The sequence below is a fragment of the Oncorhynchus nerka genome, linkage group LG22 (genome assembly GCF_034236695.1).
Source record: "Oncorhynchus nerka isolate Pitt River linkage group LG22, Oner_Uvic_2.0, whole genome shotgun sequence".
NCBI lineage: Eukaryota > Metazoa > Chordata > Actinopteri > Salmoniformes > Salmonidae > Oncorhynchus > Oncorhynchus nerka.
Window position 1 is genome coordinate 7,111,774 of NC_088417.1, and position 25,221 is coordinate 7,136,994.

The window sequence follows — 25,221 nt, forward strand, 5'->3', positions numbered from 1 at the left end:
ATCGTACCCCTGTATCGCACCCCCTGTACCAGTTCCCCCTGTATCGTACCCCTGTATCGTACCCCTGTATCGTACCCCCTGTACCAGTTCCCCCTGTATCGCATTGCCCCCTGTATCGTACCCCTGTATCATACCCCTGTACCAGTTCCCCCTGTATCGTACCCCTGTATCGTACCCCCTGTATCGTACCCCCTGTACCAGTTCCCCCTGTATCGTACCCCCTGTATCGTACCCCCTGTATCGTACCCCTGTACCAGTTCCCCCTGTATCGTACCCCCTGTATCGTACCCCCTGTATCGTACCCCTGTACCAGTACCCCCTGTATCGTACCCCCTGTATCGTACCCCCTGTACCAGTACCCCCTGTATCGTACCCCCTGTATCGTACCCCCTGTACCAGTACCCCCTGTATCGTACCCCTGTATCGTACCCCCTGTATCGTACCCCCTGTATCGTGCCCCCTGTATCGCACCCCCTGTATCGTCGCCCCCTGTACCAGTTCCCCCTGTATCGCACCCCTGTATCGTACCCCCTGTATCGTACCCCCTGTACCAGTTCCCCCTGTATCGTACCCCCTGTATCGTACCCCTGTATCGTACCCCCTGTACCAGTACCCCCTGTATCGTACCCCCTGTATCGTACCCCTGTACCAGTACCCCTGTATCGTACCCCTGTATCGTACCCCTGTACCAGTACCCCTGTATCGTACCCCTGTATCGTACCCCCTGTATCGTACCCCTGTATCGTACCCCCTGTATCGCACCCCTGTATCGTACCCCCTGTATCGTACCCCCTGTATCGTACCCCTGTACCAGTACCCCCTGTATATAACCTCGTTATTGTTATGTTACTTTTCATTATTTTTTACTGTAGTTAATTTGTTAAATATTTTCTTCTTCTTGAACTGCACTGTTGGTTCAGGCCTTGTAAAGTAAATAGGTATCATAGGTAAAAGTAGAGTAAAGCATTTCATAGCTAAGAGTTACACTTGTTGTATTCGGCGCATGTGACTAATAAAGTTTGAGTTGATTTGTGGGGAAAAATCCGCTCTTGTAACAGCTGTATAGTAGTGATCCCAGCCTATAGAATAACAGCTGTATAGTACTGATCCCAGCCAATAGAATAACAGATCCGTAGTACTGATCCCAGCCTATAGAATAACAGCTGTATAGTACTGATCCCAGCCTATAGAATAACAGCTGTATAGTACTGATCCCAGCCTATAGAATAACAGCTGTATGATCCCAGCCTATAGAATAACAGCTGTATAGTACTGATCCCAGCCTATAGAATAACAGCTGTATAGTACTGATCCCAGCCTATAGAATAACAGATCAGTGGTACTGATCCCAGCCTATAGAATAACAGCTGTATAGTACTGATCCCAGCCTATAGAATAACAGCTGTATGATCCCAGCCTATAGAATAACAGATCAGTAGTACTAATCCCAGCCTATAGAATAACAGCTGTATAGTACTGATCCCAGCCTATAGAATAACAGCTGTATAGTACTGATCCCAACCTATAGAATAACAGCTGTATGATCCCAGCCTATAGAATAACAGCTGTATAGTACTGATCCCAACCTATAGAACAACAGCTGTATAGTACTGATCCCAGTCTATAGAATAACAGCTGTATAGTACTGATCCCAGCCTATAGAATAACAGCTGTATAGTACTGATCCCAGCCTATAGAATAACAGCTGTATAGTACTGATCCCAACCTATAGAATAACAGCTGTATAGTACTGATCCCAGCCTATAGAATAACAGCTGTATGATCCCAGCCTATAGAATAACAGCTGTATAGTACTGATCCCAGCCTATAGAATAACAGATCCGTAGTACTGATCCCAACCTATAGAATAACAGCTGTATAGTACTGATCCCAGCCTATAGAATAACAGCTGTATAGTACTGATCCCAGCCTATAGAATAACAGCTGTATAGTACTGATCCCAGCCTATAGAATAACAGCTGTATAGTACTGATCCCAACCTATAGAATAACAGCTGTATAGTACTGATCCCAGCCTATAGAATAACAGATCAGTAGTACTGATCCCAGCCTATAGAATAACAGCTGTATAGTACTGATCCCAGCCTATAGAATAACAGCTGTATAGTACTGATCCCAACCTATAGAATAACAGCTGTATAGTACTGATCCCAGCCTATAGAATAACAGATCAGTGGTACTGATCCCAGCCTATAGAATAACAGATCAGTAGTACTGATCCCAGCCTATAGAATAACAGATCAGTAGTACTGATCCCAGCCTATAGAATAACAGATCAGTAGTACTGATCCCAGCCTATAGAATAACAGCTGTATGATCCCAGCCTATAGAATAACAGCTGTATAGTACTGATCCCAGCCTATAGAATAACAGCTGTATGATCCCAGCCTATAGAATAACAGCTGTATAGTACTGATCCCAGCCTATAGAATAACAGCTGTATAGTACTGATCCCAGCCTATAGAATAACAGCTGTATGATCCCAGCCTATAGAATAACAGCTGTATAGTACTGATCCCAGCCTATAGAATAACAGCTGTATAGTACTGATCCCAGCCTATAGAATAACAGCTGTATAGTACTGATCCCAGCCTATAGAATAACAGATCAGTGGTACTGATCCCAGCCTATAGAATAACAGCTGTATAGTACTGATCCCAACCTATAGAATAACAGCTGTATAGTACTGATCCCAACCTATAGAATAACAGATCCGTAGTACTGATCCCAGCCTATAGAATAACAGCTGTATAGTACTGATCCCAGCCTATAGAATAACAGCTGTATAGTACTGATCCCAGCCTATAGAATAACAGCTGTATAGTACTGATCCCAGCCTATAGAATAACAGCTGTATAGTACTGATCCCAGCCTATAGAATAACAGCTGTATAGTACTGATCCCAGCCTATAGAATAACAGATCAGTGGTACTGATCCCAGCCTATAGAATAACAGCTGTATGATCCCAACCTATAGAATAACAGCTGTATAGTACTGATCCCAGCCTATAGAATAACAGCTGTATAGTACTGATCCCAGCCTATAGAATAACAGCTGTATAGTACTGATCCCAGCCTATAGAATAACAGATCAGTAGTACTGATCCCAGCCTATAGAATAACAGCTGTATAGTACTGATCCCAGCCTATAGAATAACAGCTAGAATAAAAATCCTTCTTTAACCTGTCATCTACACTGATTGAAGTGGATTTAACAGGTTTTTATTTTTTTATTTTTTTATTTCACCTTTATTTAACCAGGTAGGCTAGTTGAGAACAAGTTCTCATTTGCAACTGCGACCTGGCCAAGATAAAGCATAGCAGTGTGAACAGACAACACAGAGTTACACATGGAGTAAGCAATTAACAAGTCAATAACACAGTAGAAAAAAAATGGGCAGTCTATATACAATGTGTGCAAAAGGCATGAGGAGGTAGGCGAATAATACAATTTTGCAGATTAACACTGGGGTGATAAATGATCAGATGGTCATGTACAGGTAGAGATATTGGTGTGCAAAAGAGCAGAAAAGTAAATAAATAAATAAATAAAATAAAAAACAGTATGGGGATGAGGTAGGTGAAAATGGGTGGGCTATTTACCAATAGACTATGTACAGCTGCAGCGATCGGTTAGCTGCTCGGATAGCTGATGTTTGAAGTTGGTGAGGGAGATAAAAGTCTCCAACTTCAGCGATTTTTGCAGTTCATTCCAGTCACAGGCAGCAGAGTACTGGAACGAAAGGCGGCCAAATGAGGTGTTGGCTTTAGGGATGATCAGTGAGATACACCTGCTGGAGCGTGTGCTACGGATGGGTGTTGCCATCGTGACCAGTGAACTGAGATAAGGCGGAGCTTTACCTAGCAAGGACTTGTAGATGACCTGGAGCCAGTGGGTCTGGCGACGAATATGTAGCGAGGGCCAGCCGACTAGAGCATACAAGTCGCAGTGGTGGGTGGTATAAGGTGCTTTGGTGACAAAACGGATGGCACTATGATAGACTGCATCCAGTTTGCTGAGTAGAGTGTTGGAAGCCATTTTGTAGATGACATCGCCGAAATCGAGGATCGGTAGGATAGTCAGTTTTACTAGGGTAAGCTTGGCGGCGTGAGTGAAGGAGGCTTTGTTGCGGAATAGAAAGCCGACTCTTGATTTGATTTTCGATTGGAGATGTTTGATGTGAGTCTGGAAGGAGAGTTTGCAGTCTAGCCAGACACCTAGGTACTTATAGATGTCCACATATTCAAGGTCGGAACCATCCAGGGTGGTGATGCTAGTCGGGCATGCGGGTGCAGGCAGCGATCGGTTGAAAAGCATGCATTTGGTTTTACTCGCGTTTAAGAGCAGTTGGAGGCCACGGAAGGAGTGCTGTATGGCATTGAAGCTCGTTTGGAGGTTAGATAGCACAGTGTCCAATGACGGGCCGAAAGTATATAGAATGGTGTCGTCTGCGTAGAGGTGGATCAGGGAATCGCCCGCAGCAAGAGCAACATCATTGATATATACAGAGAAAAGAGTCGGCCCGAGAATTGAACCCTGTGGCACCCCCATAGAGACTGCCAGAGGACCGGACAGCATGCCCTCCGATTTGACACACTGAACTCTGTCTGCAAAGTAATTGGTGAACCAGGCAAGGCAGTCATCCGAGAAACCGAGGCTATTGAGTCTGCCGATAAGAATATGGTGATTGACAGAGTCGAAAGCCTTGGCGAGGTCGATGAAGACGGCTGCACAGTACTGTCTTTTATCGATAGCGGTTATGATATCGTTTAGTACCTTGAGCGTGGCTGAGGTGCACCCGTGACCGGCTCGGAAACCAGATTGCACAGCGGAGAAGGTACGGTGGGATTCGAGATGGTCAGTGACCTGTTTGTTGACTTGGCTTTCGAAGACCTTAGATAGGCAGGGCAGGATGGATATAGGTCTATAGCAGTTTGGGTCCAGGGTGTCTCCCCCTTTGAAGAGGGGGATGACTGCGGCAGCTTTCAATCCTTGGGGATCTCAGACGATATGAAAGAGAGGTTGAACAGGCTGGTAATAGGGGTTGCGACAATGGCGGCAGATAGTTTCAGAAATAGAGGGTCCAGATTGTCAAGCCCAGCTGATTTGTACGGGTCTAGGTTTTGCAGCTCTTTCAGAACATCTGCTATCTGGATTTGGGTAAAGGAGAACCTGGAGAGGCTTGGGCGAGGAGCTGCGGGGGGCGGAGCTGTTGGCCGAGGTTGGAGTAGCCAGGCGGAAGGCATGGCCAGCCGTTGAGAAGTGCTTATTGAAGCTTTCGATAATCGTGGATTTATCGGTGGAGACCGTGTTACCTAGCCTCAGTGCAGTGGGCAGCTGGGAGGAGGTACTCTTGTTCTCCATGGACTTCACAGTGTCCCAGAACTTTTTGGAGTTGGAGCTACAGGATGCAAACTTCTGCCTGAAGAAGCTGGCCTTAGCTTTCCTGACTGACTGCATGTATTGGTTCCTGACTTCCCTGAACAGTTGCATATCACGGGGCTATTCGATGCTATTGCAGTCCGCCACAGGATGTTTTTGTGCTGGTCGAGGGCAGTCAGGTCTGGAGTGAACCAAGGGCTGTATCTGTTCTTGGTTCTGCATTTTTGAACGGAGCATGCTTATCTAAAATGGTGAGGAAGTTACTTTTAAAGAATGACCAGGCATCCTCAACTGACGGGATGAGGTCAATGTCCTTCCAGGATACCCGGGCCAGGTCGATTAGAAAGGCCTGCTCACAGAAGTGTTTTAGGGAGCGTTTGACAGTGATGAGGGGTGGTCGTTTGACTGCGGCTCCGTGGCGGATACAGGCAATGAGGCAGTGATCGCTGAGATCCTGGTTGAAGACAGCGGAGGTGTATTTGGAGGGCCAGTTGGTCAGGATGACGTCTATGAGGGTGCCCTTGTTTACAGAGTTAGGGTTGTACCTGGTGGGTTCCTTGATGATTTGAGTGAGATTGAGGGCATCTAGCTTACATTGTAGGACTGCCGGGGTGTTAAGCATATCCCAGTTTAGGTCACCTAACAGAACAAACTCTGAAGCTAGATGGGGGCGATCAATTCACAAATGGTGTCCAGGGCACAGCTGGGAGCTGAGGGTGGCCGGTAGCAGGCGGCAACAGTGAGAGACTTATTTCTGGAGAGGGTAATTTTCAAAATTAGTAGTTCGAACTGTTTGGGTATGGACCTGGAAAGTATGACGTTACTTTGCAGGCTATCTCTGCAGTAGACTGCAACTCCGCCCCTTTGGTAGTTCTATCTTGACGGAAGATGTTATAGTTGGGTATGGAAATCTCTGAATTTTGGTGGCCTTCCTGAGCCAGGATTCAGACACGGCAAGGACATCAGGGTTAGCAGAGTGTGCTAAAGCAGTGAGTAAAACAAACTTAGGGAGGAGGCTTCTGATGTTGACATGCATAAAACCAAGGCTTTTTCGATCACAGAAGTCAACAAATGAGGGTACCTGGGGACATGCAGGGCCTGGGTTTACCTCCACATCACCCGCGGAACAGAGAAGGAGTAGTATGAGGGTGCGGCTAAAGGCTATCAAAACTGGTCGCCTAGAGCGTTGGGGGCAGAGGATAAGAGGAGCAGGTTTCTGGGCATGGTAGAATATATTCAGGGCATAATGCACAGACAGGGGTATGGTGGGGTGCGGGTACAGCGGAGGTAAGCCCAGGCACTGGGTGATGATGAGACAGGTTGTATCTCTGGACATGCTGGTTGTAATGGGTGAGGTCACCGCATGTGTGGGAGGTGGGACAAAGGAGGTAACAGGGGTATGCAGAGTGGGTCTAGGGGCTCCATTGTGAACTAAAACAATTATAACTAACCTGAACAACAGTATACAAGGCATATTGACATCTGAGAGAGACATACAGCGAGGCATACAGTAATCACAGGTGTTGAATTTGGAAAGCTAGCTAAAAACAGTAGGCGAGGCTAATCCGCTAGCACAACAAACAGCAGGTAAAATGGCGTTGACTAGGCAACGGGGCCGACAGGTAAGACAAACAAGCAGAAAGGAGTACCGTGATTAATGGACAGTCCAGCGTGCGTCAGCTATGTAGCCAAGAGATCAGTGTCCAGGGGGCAGCGGTGGTGGATGGGCAGGGGGGCTGGGCTGGCGAGTGTTATCCAGGTTTTTTTTTTTTTTTTTTTTTTAACTAACAATGACTAACTAGCTTGTAGCTAGTTAGCTGGTTAGCGTCTGGAGGTTGAGTGTGTCATAAAAATAAGAGTAAAAGTAATAGCGATTCCGTATCACATTGGGTGAGGCAGGTTTCCGGAAGGTATAAACAAATTAAAAATCAAAAAGAGATAGAAAGTAAATGGGGTCAGAGAGTGATTGGGACGCGGTGGTACAGACGGTTAGCAGGCCTGTGCTAACAAGCTAACAGTTCGTAGGCCCGAGCTAGACAAGGTAGCAGTTAGCGGACCGGAGCTTGACAAGCTAGCCGTTAGCAGGCCGAATTAGCAAGCAGGGAGATAGCGAGGGCTAGAGAGTTAACCTTTGGGGGACGTCGCGATGGGGTGAGTCTGTTTATTCCTCTTCATGCGGTGAGCTGGAGATACAGCGATTCAGAAAGCTCGCGGGCCTTGGCCAGCAGACGGATCTTTGGCGATGTCGCAGCGGAAAAGCCTGTTGAAACCCCCTCGGACGATTATGTCGGCGGACCAGTCGTGATGGATCGGCGGGGCTCCGTGTCGGCAGTAGAGGGTCAGTAGAGGGTCCAGGCCAATTGGCAAATTAGGTATTTTTGGACCTCTTCGGGTAGTCGGGAGATGGGCTTAGCTCGAGGCTAGCTCCAGGCTAACTGGTGCTTGCTCTGGGACAGAGACGTTAGCCAGGAGTAGCCACTCGGATTGCAGCTAGCTATTTACGATGATCCGGTATAAAGCTTCAGAGCTTGCGGTAGGAATCCGGAGATGTGGTAGAGAAAAAGCAGTCTGATATGCTTTGGGTAGATGTCGCGCTGGTGTCCTAGTTAGCGTTGAAGACCGCTAGCTAGTAGCTAGTTAGCGGCTAGCTTCTGATGAGGGTTCCGTTTCTAAAGCATAGAAAAAGCAGATCCGTACCACATTGGGTGATGCGGGTTGCAGGAGAGTATATTCAGCCTGTGGTTGGGAAGTGAGATTAAAATATGTACGAAATATATACGGAAAAAAAAGAGGAAAAAAACTATATTTACACTATACAGGACGGGACAAGACAAAACACACGTCCGACTGCTACGCCATCTTGGATTAGGTGACATCAATAAGGGATCAGTATCTCACACATTCTGGGTTGCAGACCGAGTAGTTTAATTGAATTAGGTTATGAACATTGAGAACATAATTCTCGTAACACCAGTCTCCTCCCCTTCATCTACATGTCTCCTCCCCTTCATCTACATGTCTCCTCCCCTTCATCTACACTGATGGAAGGTGACATCAATAAGGATCATATATTTCTCCTGGTCTGTCTACATCATGGAAAGAGTTCCTTAATGTTTTGTATACTCAGTGTACGTAAGGTTTACAGCTCCTATAGGCCACCATGGTAGGGATATACAGGGCATTCGGTAAGTATTCAGACCACTTGACTTTTTTCACATTTTGTTACATTACATCCTTATTCTAAAATGGATTAAATAGTTTTTTCCACCCTCATCAATCTACACACCCATAATGACATCACAATAGCCCATAATGACATCACAAAAGCCCATAATGACATCACAATACCCCATAATGACATCACAATACCCCATAATGACATCACAATACCCCATAATGACATCACAAAAGCCCATAATGACATCACAAAAGCCCATAATGACATCACAATACCCCATAATGACATCACAATACCCCATAATGACATCACAATACCCCATAATGACAAAGCAAAACAAGGTTTTTAGAAATGTTAGAAAAAAACAAAATAAAACCTGAAATATCACATTTAAATAAGTATTCAGACCCTTTAATCAGTACTTTGTTGAAGCACCTTTGGCAGCGATTACAGCATCAAGTCTTCTTGGGTATGACGTTACAAGCTTGGCACACCTATATTTGGGTGGTTGCTACAGAGATGGTTGTCCTTCTGGAAGGTTCTTCCATCTCCACAGAGGAACTCTAGAGCTCTGTCAGAGTGACCATCGGGTTCTTGGTCATGTTTGTCCGGGCGTCCAGCTCTAGGAAGAGTCTTGGTGTTTTTTAATAATTTTTTTAATTTTTATAATTTAGCGAACATTTCTAAAAACCTGTTTTCGCTTTGTCATTATGTTATTGTGTGTGTCGATTGATGAGGGGGGGGGGGGGATATTTGATACATTTTAGAATAAGGATGTAACGTATCAAAATGTGGAAACTGTGTAAAGGTATGAAAACTTTTCCCAATGCAGTGTATTTAACATAACAGTCTACAGCTCATAGACAAAACTAGGGGTCTAACGAGGGCCCCCGGGGTCTAACGAAGACCCCCGAGAAGACCGCTGTCAGTGGTCATCATGACATAACACAGTGGTGATGAAGTCTAACGAGGGCCAAGACCCCCGAGAAGACCGCTGTCAGTGGTCATCATGACATAACACAGTGGTGATGAAGTCTAACGAGGGCCAAGACCCCCGAGAAGACCGCTGTCAGTGGTCATCATGACATAACACAGTGGTGATGAAGTCTAACGAGGGCCAAGACCCCCGAGAAGACCGCTGTCAGTGGTCATCATGACATAACACAGTGGTGATGAAGTCTAACGAGGGCCAAGACCCCCGAGAAGACCGCTGTCAGTGGTCATCATGACATAACACAGTGGTGATGAAGTCTGAACTGGTTCTAAACAAACGCAATGGAGCCCGTAGGAGTTTAGTAGTAAACAGGAAAATGGGGATGCGGTCCCGTATAGGATAAAAAGCATTACAAGTAGGAATGACTAATAGCAAGACCCAGGATGCATCCTAAATGGCAAAGTAGTGCACTATATGGAAAAGGGTGCCACATAGGATGCAGTTTCTGCCTGTCCTGCCTAGGTATGTATACTTAATTGAGCCCCTTCTCCCTACAACATCTAGTGAATAATTTAGTCTAATTAGCTTTATGATGTAATAATGCTAGCTAAAGTTATGGGGCTTGACCCAGGCTGAGATGATGATGATGTCATTAGTAGCAGTGTGCACTTAGTAGTGGCCAGACTGAGTAGTACACAAATGGAACACCCTCCCAAATGGCACCCTATTCCCTATATAGTACGCTACTTTTAGGTGGCGTTTGGGACGCAGGCCGTGTTTTTAAAGGGAGGGTCCGTGTGGACTTTCCATCAGAGGGTCAATTGCTGACGTTTATACCCTTTAATCACATATCATTGGAAAGCTTAAATTCATAGCTATCCACCAGACACGTTTTCAGGGAATGTTTAGTTCGACCGAACTTTGATCTTTGACCTCTAGGGCACATATCAGAATTATCTGTAAAACTTTGTTTTCCAAGTGGTTTTGAAAGGTCATAAAATGTCCTTTTCAAAATGTATACATATAATTTAATTTGAAAACACCAGCTACAACTTCTGTTTAAAAAACAAAAATGTACATATAGTGCCATTGACATTACAATGTTGGAAGCTTAGACATATAATTCCATGTAATGGAACAGGTTTTGCATTTTAACAATGGTGATGGAAGCATCACGATTCACTCACACAGCTAGAACAAGGTTTTAAAAAGATGTGTAGATATCACAGAATTCACCCATTACAAAAGCAATCCAAATATACAGAGTTGTCCAATTACATGGAATTATATGATTAAGCTTTCAACATTCGACCAATGGCACAATATGGGTGATTTTTATTTTTAATAGTTGTTGCTGGTGCTTTCAAAGTTTGTTATATTGTATATCATTTGAAAGGTTATTTCGTGGCCTTTCAGAACCACTTGTCAAACAAAGTTTAAAATGTATTAAAAAAAGGGTTTTACCCTTTTAAAGCCATTTAATATCGGTAATTCTGACTCAACAGCCTTGGGAGATAAAAGTCTCTATCGACCTGACCAAGGCTTTCGACTCTGTCAATCACCGCATTCCTCAGACTCAACAGCCTTGGTTTCTCAAATGATTGCCTGACCTGGTTCACCAACTACTTCTCTGATAGAGTTCAGTGTGTCAAATCGGAGGGCCTGTTGTCCGGACCTCTGGCAGTCTCTATGGGGGTGCCACAGGGTTCAATTCTCGGGCCGACTCTTTTCTCTGTATACATCAATGATGTTGCTCTTGCTGCTGGTGATTCTCTGATCCACCTCTATGCAGACGACACCATTCTGTATACATCTGGCCCCTCTTTGGAGGGGACTGTGTTAACAAACCTCCAAACGAGCTTCAACGCCATACAACTCTCCTTCTGTGGCCTCCAACTGCTCTTAAATGCTAGTAAAACTAAATGCATGCTCTTCAACCGATCGCTGCCCGCACCTGCCCGACTAGCATCACTACTCTGGACGGTTCTAACTTGCCATCCGTTTTGTCACCAAAGCCCCATATACTACCCACCACTGCGACATGTATGCTCTCGCTGGCTGGCCCTCGCTACATATTCGTCACCAAACCCACTGGCTCCAGGTCATCTATAAGTCTCTGCCTTATCTCAGCTCACTGGTCACTATAGCAACACCCACCCGTAGGATGCACTCCAGCAGGTATATTTCACTGGTCATCCCCCAAAGCCAACACATTTAGCCGCCTTTCCTTCCAGTTCTCTGCTGCATCTATCACTCCAGTCTTAATTTGCTAAATTGTAATTACTTCGCCACTATTGGCCTATTTATTGCCTTACCTCCTTACTTCATTTGCACACACTGTATATAGATTTTTTCTACTGTATTATTGACTGTATGTTTTGTTTTATTCCATGTGTAACTCTGTGTTGTTGTTTTTGCCGCACTGCTTTGCTTTATCTTGTCCAGGTCACAGTTGTAAATGAGAACTTGTTCTCAACTGGCCTACCTGGTTAAATAAAGGTGAAATAAAAAATAATAATAATAAATATACCCTAGACGTCAACGGCCAAAGTTCTGTTGATCTAAACATTCCAAAAAGGTCTTATCGATAGCTGGGAGAATCTAAGCTTTCCAATGATATACAATTATAGGAATACTTCAGGATTTTGGCAATGAGGCCCTGTTATCTACTTCCCCAGAGTCAGATGAACTCCTGGGATACCATCTGTAATGAGGCCCTGTTATCTACTTCCCCAGAGTCAGATGAACTCCTGGGATACCATCTGTAATGAGGCCCTGTTATCTACTTCCCCAGAGTCAGATGAACTCCTGGGATACCATCTGTAATGAGGCCCTGTTATCTACTTCCCCAGAGTCAGATGAACTCCTGGGATACCATCTGTAATGAGGCCCTGTTATCTACTTCCCCAGAGTCAGATGAACTCCTGGGATACCATCTGTAATGAGGCCCTGTTATCTACTTCCCCAGAGTCAGATGAACTCCTGGGATACCATCTGTAATGAGGCCCTGTTATCTACTTCCCCAGAGTCAGATGAACTCCTGGGATACCATCTGTAATGAGGCCCTGTTATCTACTTCCCCAGAGTCAGATGAACTCCTGGGATACCATCTGTAATGAGGCCCTGTTATCTACTTCCCCAGAGTCAGATGAACTCCTGGGATACCATCTGTAATGAGGCCCTGTTATCTACTTCCCCAGAGTCAGATGAACTCCTGGGACACCATCTGTAATGAGGCCCTGTTATCTACTTCCCCAGAGTCAGATGAACTCCTGGGATACCATCTGTAATGAGGCCCTGTTATCTACTTCCCCAGAGTCAGATGAACTCCTGGGATACCATCTGTAATGAGGCCCTGTTATCTACTTCCCCAGAGTCAGATGAACTCCTGGGACACCATCTGTAATGAGGCCCTGTTATCTACTTCCCCAGAGTCAGATGAACTCCTGGGATACCATCTGTAATGAGGCCCTGTTATCTACTTCCCCAGAGTCAGATGAACTCCTGGGATACCATCTGTAATGAGGCCCTGTTATCTACTTCCCCAGAGTCAGATGAACTCCTGGGACACCATCTGTAATGAGGCCCTGTTATCTACTTCCCCAGAGTCAGATGAACTCCTGGGATACCATCTGTAATGAGGCCCTGTTATCTACTTCCCCAGAGTCAGATGAACTCCTGGGACACCATCTGTAATGAGGCCCTGTTATCTACTTCCCCAGAGTCAGATGAACTCCTGGGATACCATCTGTAATGAGGCCCTGTTATCTACTTCCCCAGAGTCAGATAAACTCCTGGGACACCATCTGTAATGAGGCCCTGTTATCTACTTCCCCAGAGTCAGATGAACTCCTGGGACACCATCTGTAATGAGGCCCTGTTATCTACTTCCCCAGAGTCAGATGAACTCCTGGGATACCATCTGTAATGAGGCCCTGTTATCTACTTCCCCAGAGTCAGATGAACTCCTGGGACACCATCTGTAATGAGGCCCTGTTATCTACTTCCCCAGAGTCAGATGAACTCCTGGGATACCATCTGTAATGAGGCCCTGTTATCTACTTCCCCAGAGTCAGATAAACTCCTGGGACACCATCTGTAATGAGGCCCTGTTATCTACTTCCCCAGAGTCAGATGAACTCCTGGGACACCATCTGTAATGAGGCCCTGTTATCTACTTCCCCAGAGTCAGATGAACTTCTGGGACACCATCTGTAATGAGGCCCTGTTATCTACTTCCCCAGAGTCAGATGAACTCCTGGGATACCATCTGTAATGAGGCCCTGTTATCTACTTCCCCAGAGTCAGATGAACTCCTGGGATACCATCTGTAATGAGGCCCTGTTATCTACTTCCCCAGAGTCAGATGAACTCCTGGGACACCATCTGTAATGAGGCCCTGTTATCTACTTCCCCAGAGTCAGATGAACTCCTGGGATACCATCTGTAATGAGGCCCTGTTATCTACTTCCCCAGAGTCAGATGAACTCCTGGGACACCATCTGTAATGAGGCCCTGTTATCTACTTCCCCAGAGTCAGATGAACTCCTGGGATACCATCTGTAATGAGGCCCTGTTATCTACTTCCCCAGAGTCAGATAAACTCCTGGGACACCATCTGTAATGAGGCCCTGTTATCTACTTCCCCAGAGTCAGATAAACTCCTGGGACACCATCTGTAATGAGGCCTTGTTATCTACTTCCCCAGAGTCAGATAAACTCCTGGGATACCATCTGTAATGAGGCCCTGTTATCTACTTCCCCAGAGTCAGATAAACTCCTGGGATACCATCTGTAATGAGGCCCTGTTATCTACTTCCCCAGAGTCAGATAAACTCCTGGGATACCATCTGTAATGAGGCCCTGTTATCTACTTCCCCAGAGTCAGATAAACTCCTGGGATACCATCTGTAATGAGGCCCTGTTATCTACTTCCCCAGAGTCAGATAAACTCCTGGGATACCATCTGTAATGAGGCCCTGTTATCTACTTCCCCAGAGTCAGATAAACTCCTGGGATACCATCTGTAATGAGGCCCTGTTATCTACTTCCCCAGAGTCAGATGAACTCCTGGGATACCATCTGTAATGAGGCCCTGTTATCTACTTCCCCAGAGTCAGATAAACTCCTGGGATACCATCTGTAATGAGGCCCTGTTATCTACTTCCCCAGAGTCAGATAAACTCCTGGGACACCATCTGTAATGAGGCCCTGTTATCTACTTCCCCAGAGTCAGATAAACTCCTGGGATACCATCTGTAATGAGGCCCTGTTATCTACTTCCCCAGAGTCAGATAAACTCCTGGGATACCATCTGTAATGAGGCCCTGTTATCTACTTCCCCAGAGTCAGATAAACTCCTGGGATACCATCTGTAATGAGGCCCTGTTATCTACTTCCCCAGAGTCAGATAAACTCCTGGGATACCATTTTTGTCTCTGTGTGACGTTTGAAGAAAGTTGCTAACTAGTGTTAGCGCAACGCTAGTTAGCATTGGTTTGCGAAACTACCTCTTAACTTCCTTCATGCTGGACACAGAGACATAACAATCGTATCCAGGAGTTCATGTGACTCTGGGGAACTAAGATAAAGGGTCTATTTGACAAAATCCCCAAGTATCCCTTTAATGGGTATAAGTGAGTAAGTAACTTGTTGAATATTGACATTGTTTGTCATGGGGTGGCAAATCCATTGCTGCATTACTATGAGACATCGTCACCCCCAAGGGACCGCGACGGGGGGGGGGGGGGGGGGGGTCTGGCTCAAGGTCATTAAAGAGTCCGAGAATAATGTTATTGGGCTCTTCTGTTGCTTTTAAGCCTATTAACCCAGTATGAATATTTAACCAAGAAGCAGCGTACCGTTTCATTGTCTGTGAGCACTTCGGGCTGTTACGTTTCAAATCACTTGATTTATTTCAACGTCAAGCTATCGGAATTATACTGGCACTTAAATGATGTTAATTATTCAAACCGTCGACCATTAGTTTGAGTATAGAGGTGATTATGTTGAGGGTTGATACTCTGTTCATCTGTCAACTGTGTGGAGAGGTGAGTTTTTATCATGAAATAACAATGTATCAATCTATCTGAGTGTATGTGAAATGTATGGGCATGTAAAAAGTGTACGTGAAATGTATGTAAAAAGTGTATGTGAAATGTATGTAATTAAGTGTATGTGAAATGTATGTAATAAGTGTATGTGAAATGTGTGTAATTAAGTGTATGTGAAATGTATGGGCATGTAAAAAGTGTATGTGAAATGTGTGTAATAAGTGTATGTGAAATGTATGTAATTAAGTGTATGTGAAATGTGTGTAATAAGTGTATGTGAAATGTATGGGCATGTAAAAAGTGTATGTGAAATGTGTGTAATAAGTGTATGTGAAATGTGTGTAATAAGTGTATGTGAAATGTATGTAATTAAGTGTATGTGAAATGTATGTAATTAAGTGTATGTGAAATGTATGTAATAAGTGTATGTGAAATGTATGGGCATGTAAAAAGTGTATGTGAAATGTGTGTAATTAAGTGTATGTGAAATGTATGTAATTAAGTGTATGTGAAATGTATGTAATAAGTGTATGTGAAATGTGTGTAATAAGTGTATGTGAAATGTATGGGCATGTAAAAAGTGTATGTGAAATGTGTGTAAAAAGTGTATGTGAAATGTGTGTAATAAGTGTATGTGAAATGTATGTAATTAAGTGTATGTGAAATGTGTGTAATAAGTGTATGTGAAACCACTCTCTTTCTTTGTCTTCATATGTTTACAGAAATACTGCTAACCCTGGTGGAGCGTTCAGCCAACCAGCACCTTGATGCTAATACCCAGGATCCAATGAGCTCGCTGGTTCATCTTCAACCAATCAACCAACGGCTCTTTGAATGGACCTGGCAGTGTCCTGACCCAGCTCTACCCAGCCCAACCCGATCTCCAACCTCACCCACCTGGCATAAACTGTGCCTCTTATCTGCCCCTACTGGGAGGCCCAGGGGAGAAGGGGGGGGGTGATAGAGCAAAGATGGGACTTCTATTGGACTTCAGAGCCAGGGCCCTGGTCGAAAGCACCGCACCACACAGAGTTTAGGGAGGCAAGCCTAAAACGCCTCTCTAAAGGAGAACCCGTGAGCCTGTCTGTCAGTCTGTCTGTCTGTATTTCTGTCTGTCTGTCTGTCTGTCTGTCTGTCTGTCTGTCCAGCCTGCATTCCTCTTAGTGTGACTAACGCTAGGTTCATGACTAAGAGGAAAAGGCAGACATACCAGTTGGACGTGCTTTGAACTCGTTGAGAAATGCTGATTGGCCAACAAGCTACGTCGAACCATCAACTAAAAAGTACAGCTTTGTAAAACAAATTATATAATGTTCAAAAACCTTTTTAATAGATTTCTTTTTATAAATAATGTTTTGTTGCATTTAAACTGCCATGAAAAACGCTTGTTATCGAGGTCGTTTCCTTAGTAGGTGACGTCAGAGGTCGGCATGTGGGAGAAGTAGGAGCTCAGGGATGATGGATGAGTCTACCACTAGTGTCAGAGGTCGGCATGTGGGAGAAGTAGGAGCTCAGGGATGATGGATGAGTCTACCACTAGTGTCAGAGGTCGGGCATGTGGGAGAAGTAGGAGCTCAGGGATGATGGATTGGAGTCTACCACTAGTGTCAGAGGTCGGCATGTGGGAGAAGTAGGAGCTCAGGGATGATGGATGAGTCTACCACTAGTGTCAGAGGTCGGCATGTGGGAGAAGGCAGGGATGATGGGAGAAGTAGGAGCTCAGGGATGATGGATGGAGTCTACCACTAGTGTCAGAGTCAGAGGTCGGCATGTGGGAGAAGTAGGAGCTCAGGGATGATGGATTGGAGTCTACCACTAGTGTCAGAGGTCGGCATGTGGGAGAAGTAGGAGCTCAGGGATGATGGATGAGTCTACCACTAGTGTCAGAGGTCGGCATGTGGGAGAAGTAGGAGCTCAGGGATGATGGATGAGTCTACCACTAGTGTCAGAGGTCGGCATGTGGGAGAAGTAGGAGCTCAGGGATGATGGATGAGTCTACCACTAGTGTCAGAGGTCGGCATGTGGGAGAAGTAGGAGCTCAGGGATGATGGATGAGTCTACCACTAGTGTCAGAGGTCGGCATGTGGGAGAAGTAGGAGCTCAGGGATGATGGATGAGTCTACCACTAGTGTCAGAGGTCGGGCATGTGGGAGAAGTAGGAGCTCAGGGATGATGGATGAGTCTACCACTAGTTAGTTTACTGCCAGTTTGAGGGGCGTTTCCCTGTCGTTTGTGGTAAATACCACTTTCCCACTTGGTTATTGACGCAGAGTTACTGTAGACCCCTTCCCATCTACTGTATGACTATAGGCCCCTCCCCCTTCAAAAAGGTCCCTCCCCCTCTGGGTGATTGACAGTAGGCCCCTCGCTCTTTGCCTGGAGGCCCCATAGAGGCTCCTCCCCCTCTGGTTTGACTGACTACTGGTGGCAGCAGGGATCCTCCTCAGATGAATGTATTCCTCTGTGGCCAGCTGCCATTTTTACAATCTCATCTCAAGAAAATGTCAACTGTTATTTTTTTTATTTTTTTTTCACCTCGCTTTGATCCCCCACTTCTTCTTCTTCTTCTTCGGGTTCCTCTCACGTTCCAAACCCCATTCTACCTTCTAACGTTTTCTGCGTTCCACAATGGCAGCAAACTGTGACTGTGATGTTACGTTTTGGATCCTGGAGGACAGCGGAGGGAGGGAGCGGAACAGCTGACTACTTTCAGTTTGTTTTTGCCTTCTTTTTTTTTTTCTTTTTGTGTAGTTTTGTTTTTGTTTTCGTAAAAGACGATGAGTGAAAGCTGACGAGAAATGGTTTGAAAACCGGTCTTGGAAAGCACAGTAGATGAATGGTTTGATTTAAAGTAATGCTTTTGTATTATAATTAGAGACATTTAGTCAAAAGGTTTATAGTGTATTAAATTAAGTTTTATTTTTCTGTATAGATGTTGTTGTTGTTTATTTAATGTTAGATTTATTATCGTAGCAAAACAAGATGATTATTTGTAAATCGGTGGAAAGTGAGTAAAAATAACCTTTTTTGTCATACTCTTATCAATTTGAAATAATATGGATTTAACTTCGGTCCGGTAGTTTCATCAGAAGTTATTGAAAATACGGTTCAAAGAAACCAAATACAGACAGATTGTACATACAAGTTAACAACAGAGGTCCATTTCCTATTCGTCGTGGGTTTTGACCCTGTCTGGTCTGGACTACCGTCTGCTATAAGAGAAGAGTGGTGTGTTTTGTGTTGTTTGTTTGAGAAGAGGAGAGTCACACCGGTATGGTACAGGAGTGGGTGGGGTTATCTTTGTCCAGGCTCTAGTGGGGTCGTGGGGGGGTCGTATAGCCTTGAGCATATATCGCCATAATAGAAAGACAGGACACAAGTCAACACAGCCATATACAGTTATTATAACTCAACAAAAAGGATAGAAAGGAACAAGCTTTCTATGTTGATTGGCGTCTCGGTGCCTCGTACAAGCTGCTAGGGACAAACCGCTCTGGTCCGTCAGTACAATGTAAACAAGCAATAATGATGAGTATTAGGAGTCTTTATGTCTTTTGTGTTGTTGTTGGTTTTAGTAGTTTTTGTTTTTGTTTTCCTGGTCCTGTTATGCTCCGTGGTCCGTCAGACTCGCTATTAAAAACAAACACAGATACTTTGTTTTGTTTTTTAAACTGGTTAAACGTCCCCCACAGATCATGCTGCAGCGTTTTGTCGTGGGTTTAGAGACGGCAGGGAGGGAGTGTGGTGCTGAACCCCGGGTATCAACCCTCATATTAACAGCGTTTTGTCGTGGGTTTAGAGACGGCAGGGAGGGAGTGTGGTGCTGAACCCCGGGTATCAACCTCATATTAACAGCGTTTTGTCGTGGGTTTAGAGACGGCAGGGAGGGAGTGTGGTGCTGAACCCCGGGTATCAACCCTCATATTAACAGCGTTTTGTCGTGGGTTTAGAGACGGCAGGGAGGGAGTGTGGTGCTGAACCCCGGGTATCAACCCTCATATTAACAGCGTTTTGTCGTGGGTTTAGAGACGGCAGGGAGGGAGTGTGGTGCTGAACCCCGGGTATCAACCCTCATATTAACAGCGTTTTGTCGTGGGTTTAGAGACGGCAGGGAGGGAGTGTGGTGCTGAACCCCGGGTATCAACCCTCATATTAACACAGGTTTGTCGTGGGTTTAGAGACGGCAGGGAGGGAGTGTGGTGCTGAACCCCGGGTATCAACCCTCATATTAACACAGGTTTGCGTCATAAAATGGCACACTATTCCCTACATAGTGCACTACTTTAGGCCCTGAGCCCTATGGCATCATATTCCCTCGCCCCATCAGTAACTGGTGTGTTGACCAGTCCCTCTTGATCCTGTGTGCCTTTCGGGATGCAGCCATTCCCTCTCTGACCACAGAGCAGAGACCTATTGGGCCCTTATTCAATTATTCTTTCCTTCCTTTAAGTAGTCACTTGGTATGCCATGACTGGATAGGTGACACACATGTAATGGTATGTGTCCCAAATGGCACCCTATGCCCTTTATAGTGCACTATTTTTTTGTCTGGAGCCAATAGGGATCTGGTCAAAAGTAGTGCACTATGTAGGTAATACTGGATGGAGTCCACGGAATCAACTATGTGGTTCAGATGGTTGGAGGTTGGAGCACGGCGCTAGGAGCGCTAGGAGCACAGTGCTAGGAGCACGGTGCTAGGAGCACGGTGCTAGGAGCGCTAGGAGCACAGTGCTAGGAGCGCTAGGAGCACGGTGCTAGGAGCGCTAGGAGCACGGTGCTAGGAGCGCTAGGAGCACGGTGCTAGGAGCGCTAGGAGCACGGTGCTAGGAGCGCTAGGAGCACGGTGCTAGGTGCGCTAGGAGCACGGTGCTAGGAGCGCTAGGAGCACGGTGCTAGGAGCACGGTGCTAGGAGCGCTAGGAGCACGGTGCTAGGAGCGCTAGGAGCACGGTGCTAGGAGCGCTAGGAGCACGGTGCTAGGAGCGCTAGGAGCACAGTGCTAGGTGCGCTAGGAGCACGGTGCTAGGAGCGCTAGGAGCACGGTTCTAGGAGTGCTAGGAGCACAGTGCTAGGAGCGCTAGGAGCACGGTGCTAGGAGCATGGTGCTAGGAGCGCTAGGAGCACGGTGCTAGGAGCGCTAGGAGCACGGTGCTAGGAGCGCTAGGAGCACGGTGCTAGGAGCGCTAGGAGCACGGTGCTAGGAGCGCTAGGAGCACGGTGCTAGGAGCGCTAGGAGCACAGTGCTAGGTGCGCTAGGAGCACGGTGCTAGGAGCGCTAGGAGCACGGTTCTAGGAGCGCTAGGAGCACAGTGCTAGGAGCGCTAGGAGCACGGTGCTAGGAGCGCTAGGAGCACGGTGCTAGGAGCACGGTGCTAGGAGCGCTAGGAGCACGGTGCTAGGAGCGCTAGGAGCACGGTGCTAGGAGCGCTAGTAGTCATATTCCCTCGTCCCTGTAATGGGGGATGGTGACATCATATTCCCTCGTCCCTGTAATGGGGGATGGTGACATCATATTCCCTCGTCCCTGTAATGGGGGATGGTGACATCATATGACATCATATCAGCCAGACATTACTATGGACAACAAGCCAAATATCCCATGCCTTGTAAATTGGGTTATGAATTCTACCAGCCTTTCATTACAAAATGAAGGACAGAGGTGGACTTAGTTGTGTTTCATCAGTTTTAAATTAAACCGGCCCCCAAACGGTTAAATCTGCCTGGGATAAAGAGCCTATTAGCAGCCCAGACAGTGTGATAGTCCATCAGCCTCAGAGAAACATGCAACGCCATCCTGGTGTGTGTGTGTGTGTGTGTGTGTGTGTGTGTGTGTGTGTGTGTGTGTGTGTGTGTGTGTGTGTGTGTGTGTGTGTGTGTGTGTGTGTGTGTGTGCGTGTACAGCATAATACATGTATTTGATGAGGGTCTGAGATAAAATTGAATGTATTGTCATTGGCTGAGCTCAGATCAGAATAACCTTATAAAAGCTGCCACCCCACCCCAGATGTATTGTCATTGGCTGAGGCTGTAAAAGTGTTGCGCTGCACCTCAAATGATACCCTGTATGGGCCTCAGTCAAAAGTTGTGCTCCATATATGTAATGAAGCCCCTTTTGGGATGCAGCCCATCACTGGGAGAAGCTGTAGAATATGGTTCTCATTGGATGGTCTAGAACTGCCCAAAACCTGATGGATTAAATTACTTATAAGCCCTGGTCTGAGAACAGTTTTGATTTGTACTTCCCAAATGGCAACTGCTAGGATTGGTCATGGAGAGAAAGCTGTTCAAAGACAGTCAATGTAAGAGTGTTGATCTAGGATCAGTTTAGTCTTTACATTACAATGAATGGACAAAGGGGAACTGATGATAGATCAGTATTTCTACGCTCAAATTATTTGGGGAATAATGTACTTTATCCTGGCATTCTCTTCTCTTTGGACACTGAGGTACAGTAGCATTTTGGAGCATAGGGATGCTATAATTTAGTAACTCTATGGTATGGGGCTCTGTCTCGCATAGAAGGGCACATTCACATTGTTTTGGTGTTCGATTTATCACAATTTATCGATCACACTTTTGATAAAAGCTGGATGTCAAAACAAATCAAATCAAACCCCCCGTTTGTGAATTTCCAAAGATTTGTTAAGATTTTTAAATGAATACAAGCCATGAGGTAATGCTTTTTTTTTTTTTTTTACATTTGTGTCAGTACCTGGAGCAAACAAGCTATTTGCCCCACACAACAACAACAACAACAACAACAACAAAACAATGATCATACAGACTTTTGAATTTAAAACAATTTACGAAATAATTCCTCTATTTAACTTTAATTTTTGAGATTTTTTTTTGATATGTCCTGTTTTTGTATAGTCTGCTAATTTTTCTTAGCGCTAAAATGCAAGAACCTTAATGCTAATAATCTAGCATATTGCCTTAGATTGTCTGTTCTCGTTCTTGTATATTATAAGGCTGTATTATATTTGTAATGTGATAATGTACATTATTAAATGGGTGATAAATCAATGCTCAACACCAATCTTAGTTGGTGGTGATGAGACTAACAGTAGTCTCTCGCTCTCTCTTTCTCCCTCCCTCTCTCTCTCTCGCCCTCTCTCTCTCTCTCTCCCTCTCTCTCTCTCTCTCTCTCCCTCTCTCTCTCTCCCTCTCTCTCTCTCTCTCTCTCTCCCTCCCTCTCTCTCTCATATATATCTGTGATTGGTTAAAGGCTGTATTTGCATATTTCCATTTCCCCTCGTCACAGAACTGTTTGTCAGCCCGGACTGTGTGTATGGAAGAAGAAAAACGATGCAATATGTCATATATCAGCCGGGACTGTGTGTATGGAAGAAGAAAAACGATGCAATATGTCATATATTCTATGGACTTTCTGGAGAAGGAAAGCTTAGTTGTTAACCACTGCTCTGAGATGGATTCTTCCAGCCGTGTTGTTCATTGGAAACGTCGACACTGTTCGTTCGCTCACCCATCACGCATCAACGTTTTGTAATCTTTAGGGTTTTTATTTTTTTTTAAAGTTAGATATACCGACAGAAGTTTAAACACAATTATATGCAAGTTGTTAACTAATAAGGCTTCGCTGATGCTATTTGCAATTTTAATGTTGAATAATACCATTGTAAATAAAGAATTCTGTTATTGCAACATTGAATGTAGTCCCTCTATATTTTAATATATTTGTATAGATTCTGCACTTGTTTGAGGGGAGATCTTGCAAGTACACATTTCACTGGTCTTTTATCCATTACATGTGCTCACCTCCTGCGTTCTCTCACCTCCTTTTGACAAAAGCGCAAAGGTAATCGAGGAGAGTGAACGTGGATGAAAATGCGATCGCTTGAAATGAGACCGTCCTTCTCCACTTCCGCTTTACGTTTCACAGGGGTGGATCCCAAAACTAAATGTGTAAAGTGATCAAATTAAGTTCTTTGTCCAGAACATTTTATAGTTACAAAAAAATAATTCCTGTATTGTTTTCAAAAGTGTGCATGTTTTTAATCCTCTGACAAAAAAAACTAAAGTTGATTCAAAAGGAGTGTGGCATATTTCAAAACTCTTCCACGGTCGGATACACATCAGTATTCTCGATGAAAAGTGGCTTTCGAGGAGGACAAAAAAAATCATGACCGCTATTGATGGAAATAGGAAGTTTCGGTACAATATTATAAATGCCGACAGGTAAATTGTTCGTGTGACATGGTGGGATCTTTTTATGTCTGTAAAAATTAATTATGCAGAAAATGGTGGTGGAAACGCCTTTATGCGCAAATATTGATGTAATAACCATCATTTGGAGTCACGCGATGATTTGGTGTGTGTTAGTCCCACTAAAACTCGGGGAAACCAAGCAGTTTTATGAGGCTACGGATGAAATAATTTATGATGAACTTCACAGGGTGGTGAAAGTGCACGGTTGATATATGATGCTAATTTCAAATCAATATCGACGGCCTTATTCTGGTGACATGCTTCACTGCCGTTTGACAAATAAAAAATATTCCCTCTCTTCTACATAATAATCTCATCATGTAGACTTTCCTACCCGTACTGGATCTGCCAGCTGTTGGTAATGGGGCGCATGTACCAAAACCAGATTAGGCACATTTGCTAATTAACAGTAACAGTTTTTGTGACAAAACTGTTGGTAGAGTTGAAAATGAGATGGAAACATATAACAACAAGCGTACATTTTGTGCACAACTTCATCATACACTGATTTTTATCCGCAAAAAAAAAAAGTACATTTGGTGGAAACACCAACTGGTGAGGAAATGTGCATATTTAATTTATGCAGATTCTAAGGTATTCGCATGAAAATCTGTCGCCAATTGGATGGAAAACCTAGCTAATGACATGATGATTGGTGCTTAGCAGCCAATTAACCAATAAGAATGATCTTGTTCTTATCCATATCAACGTACCAACTTTCATCAAGGAACTGTTGCCTATAAGAGCTTGCGTGAAAACCAGATTGGGCAAGTTTGCCATTTATCGCAACAATTTGTGTGACAAAATCACTGACTCACTGTATCACTGTAAATCACTGTAAAATGCAATGGAAACACATTAAACTTAGGTTTTTTTATTTGGTACATGAGAACTTCAGTGCAAAAGTGTTTTTTTTTTTATGTGCACCACGTCATCACGCACAGCCTTTTATCCACAAATTCGTTTTGATGGAAACAAACCTCTGGTTGGAAATATTGAAATCCGCATAAAATCCGCATTAAAAAAATATGCGTATTTTCCCAAAAGTGGAGTGTTTCCACCAAACTGATTTGTTCAAATAAAAATATACAGTTCTGCATGAAATCTTTGGATGGTTACTGATGAGGGTTTTTAATGGTCGTCTGAATAATTCCTTAAATTATTATAGGCCTGTTGGTTCTAACGGAAATCGATTTGTTTGTTTATAACCAGCAGGTAGCCTAGTGGTTAGAGCGTTGGCTCGGTAACCAGCAGGTAGCCTAGTGGTTAGAGTTGTGTCAGTAACCAGCAGGTAGCCTAGTGGTTAGAGCGTTGGCTTGGTAACCAGCAGGTAGCCTAGTGGTTAGAGAGTTGTGTCAGTAACCAGCAGGTAGCCTAGTGGTTAGAGCGTTGGGTCGGTAACCAGCAGGTAGCCTAGTGGTTAGA

At 44.7% G+C, this 25,221-nt stretch overlaps 1 protein-coding gene across 1 annotated transcript in view; it reads left to right on the forward strand.

Annotated features, from left to right (window-relative positions):
- The window catches only part of LOC115127600 (nuclear receptor coactivator 2-like), a 352,732-nt gene extending 336,212 nt beyond the window's left edge, over positions 1-16,520 (forward strand). The window contains exon 22 of the mRNA XM_065006881.1: positions 16,291-16,520. Within this exon, the coding sequence (XP_064862953.1) occupies positions 16,291-16,302 (12 nt within the window). The 3' untranslated portion in view covers positions 16,303-16,520. The remainder of the gene's footprint in view (positions 1-16,290) is intronic.
- The last annotated feature ends 8,701 nt before the right edge of the window (positions 16,521-25,221 follow it).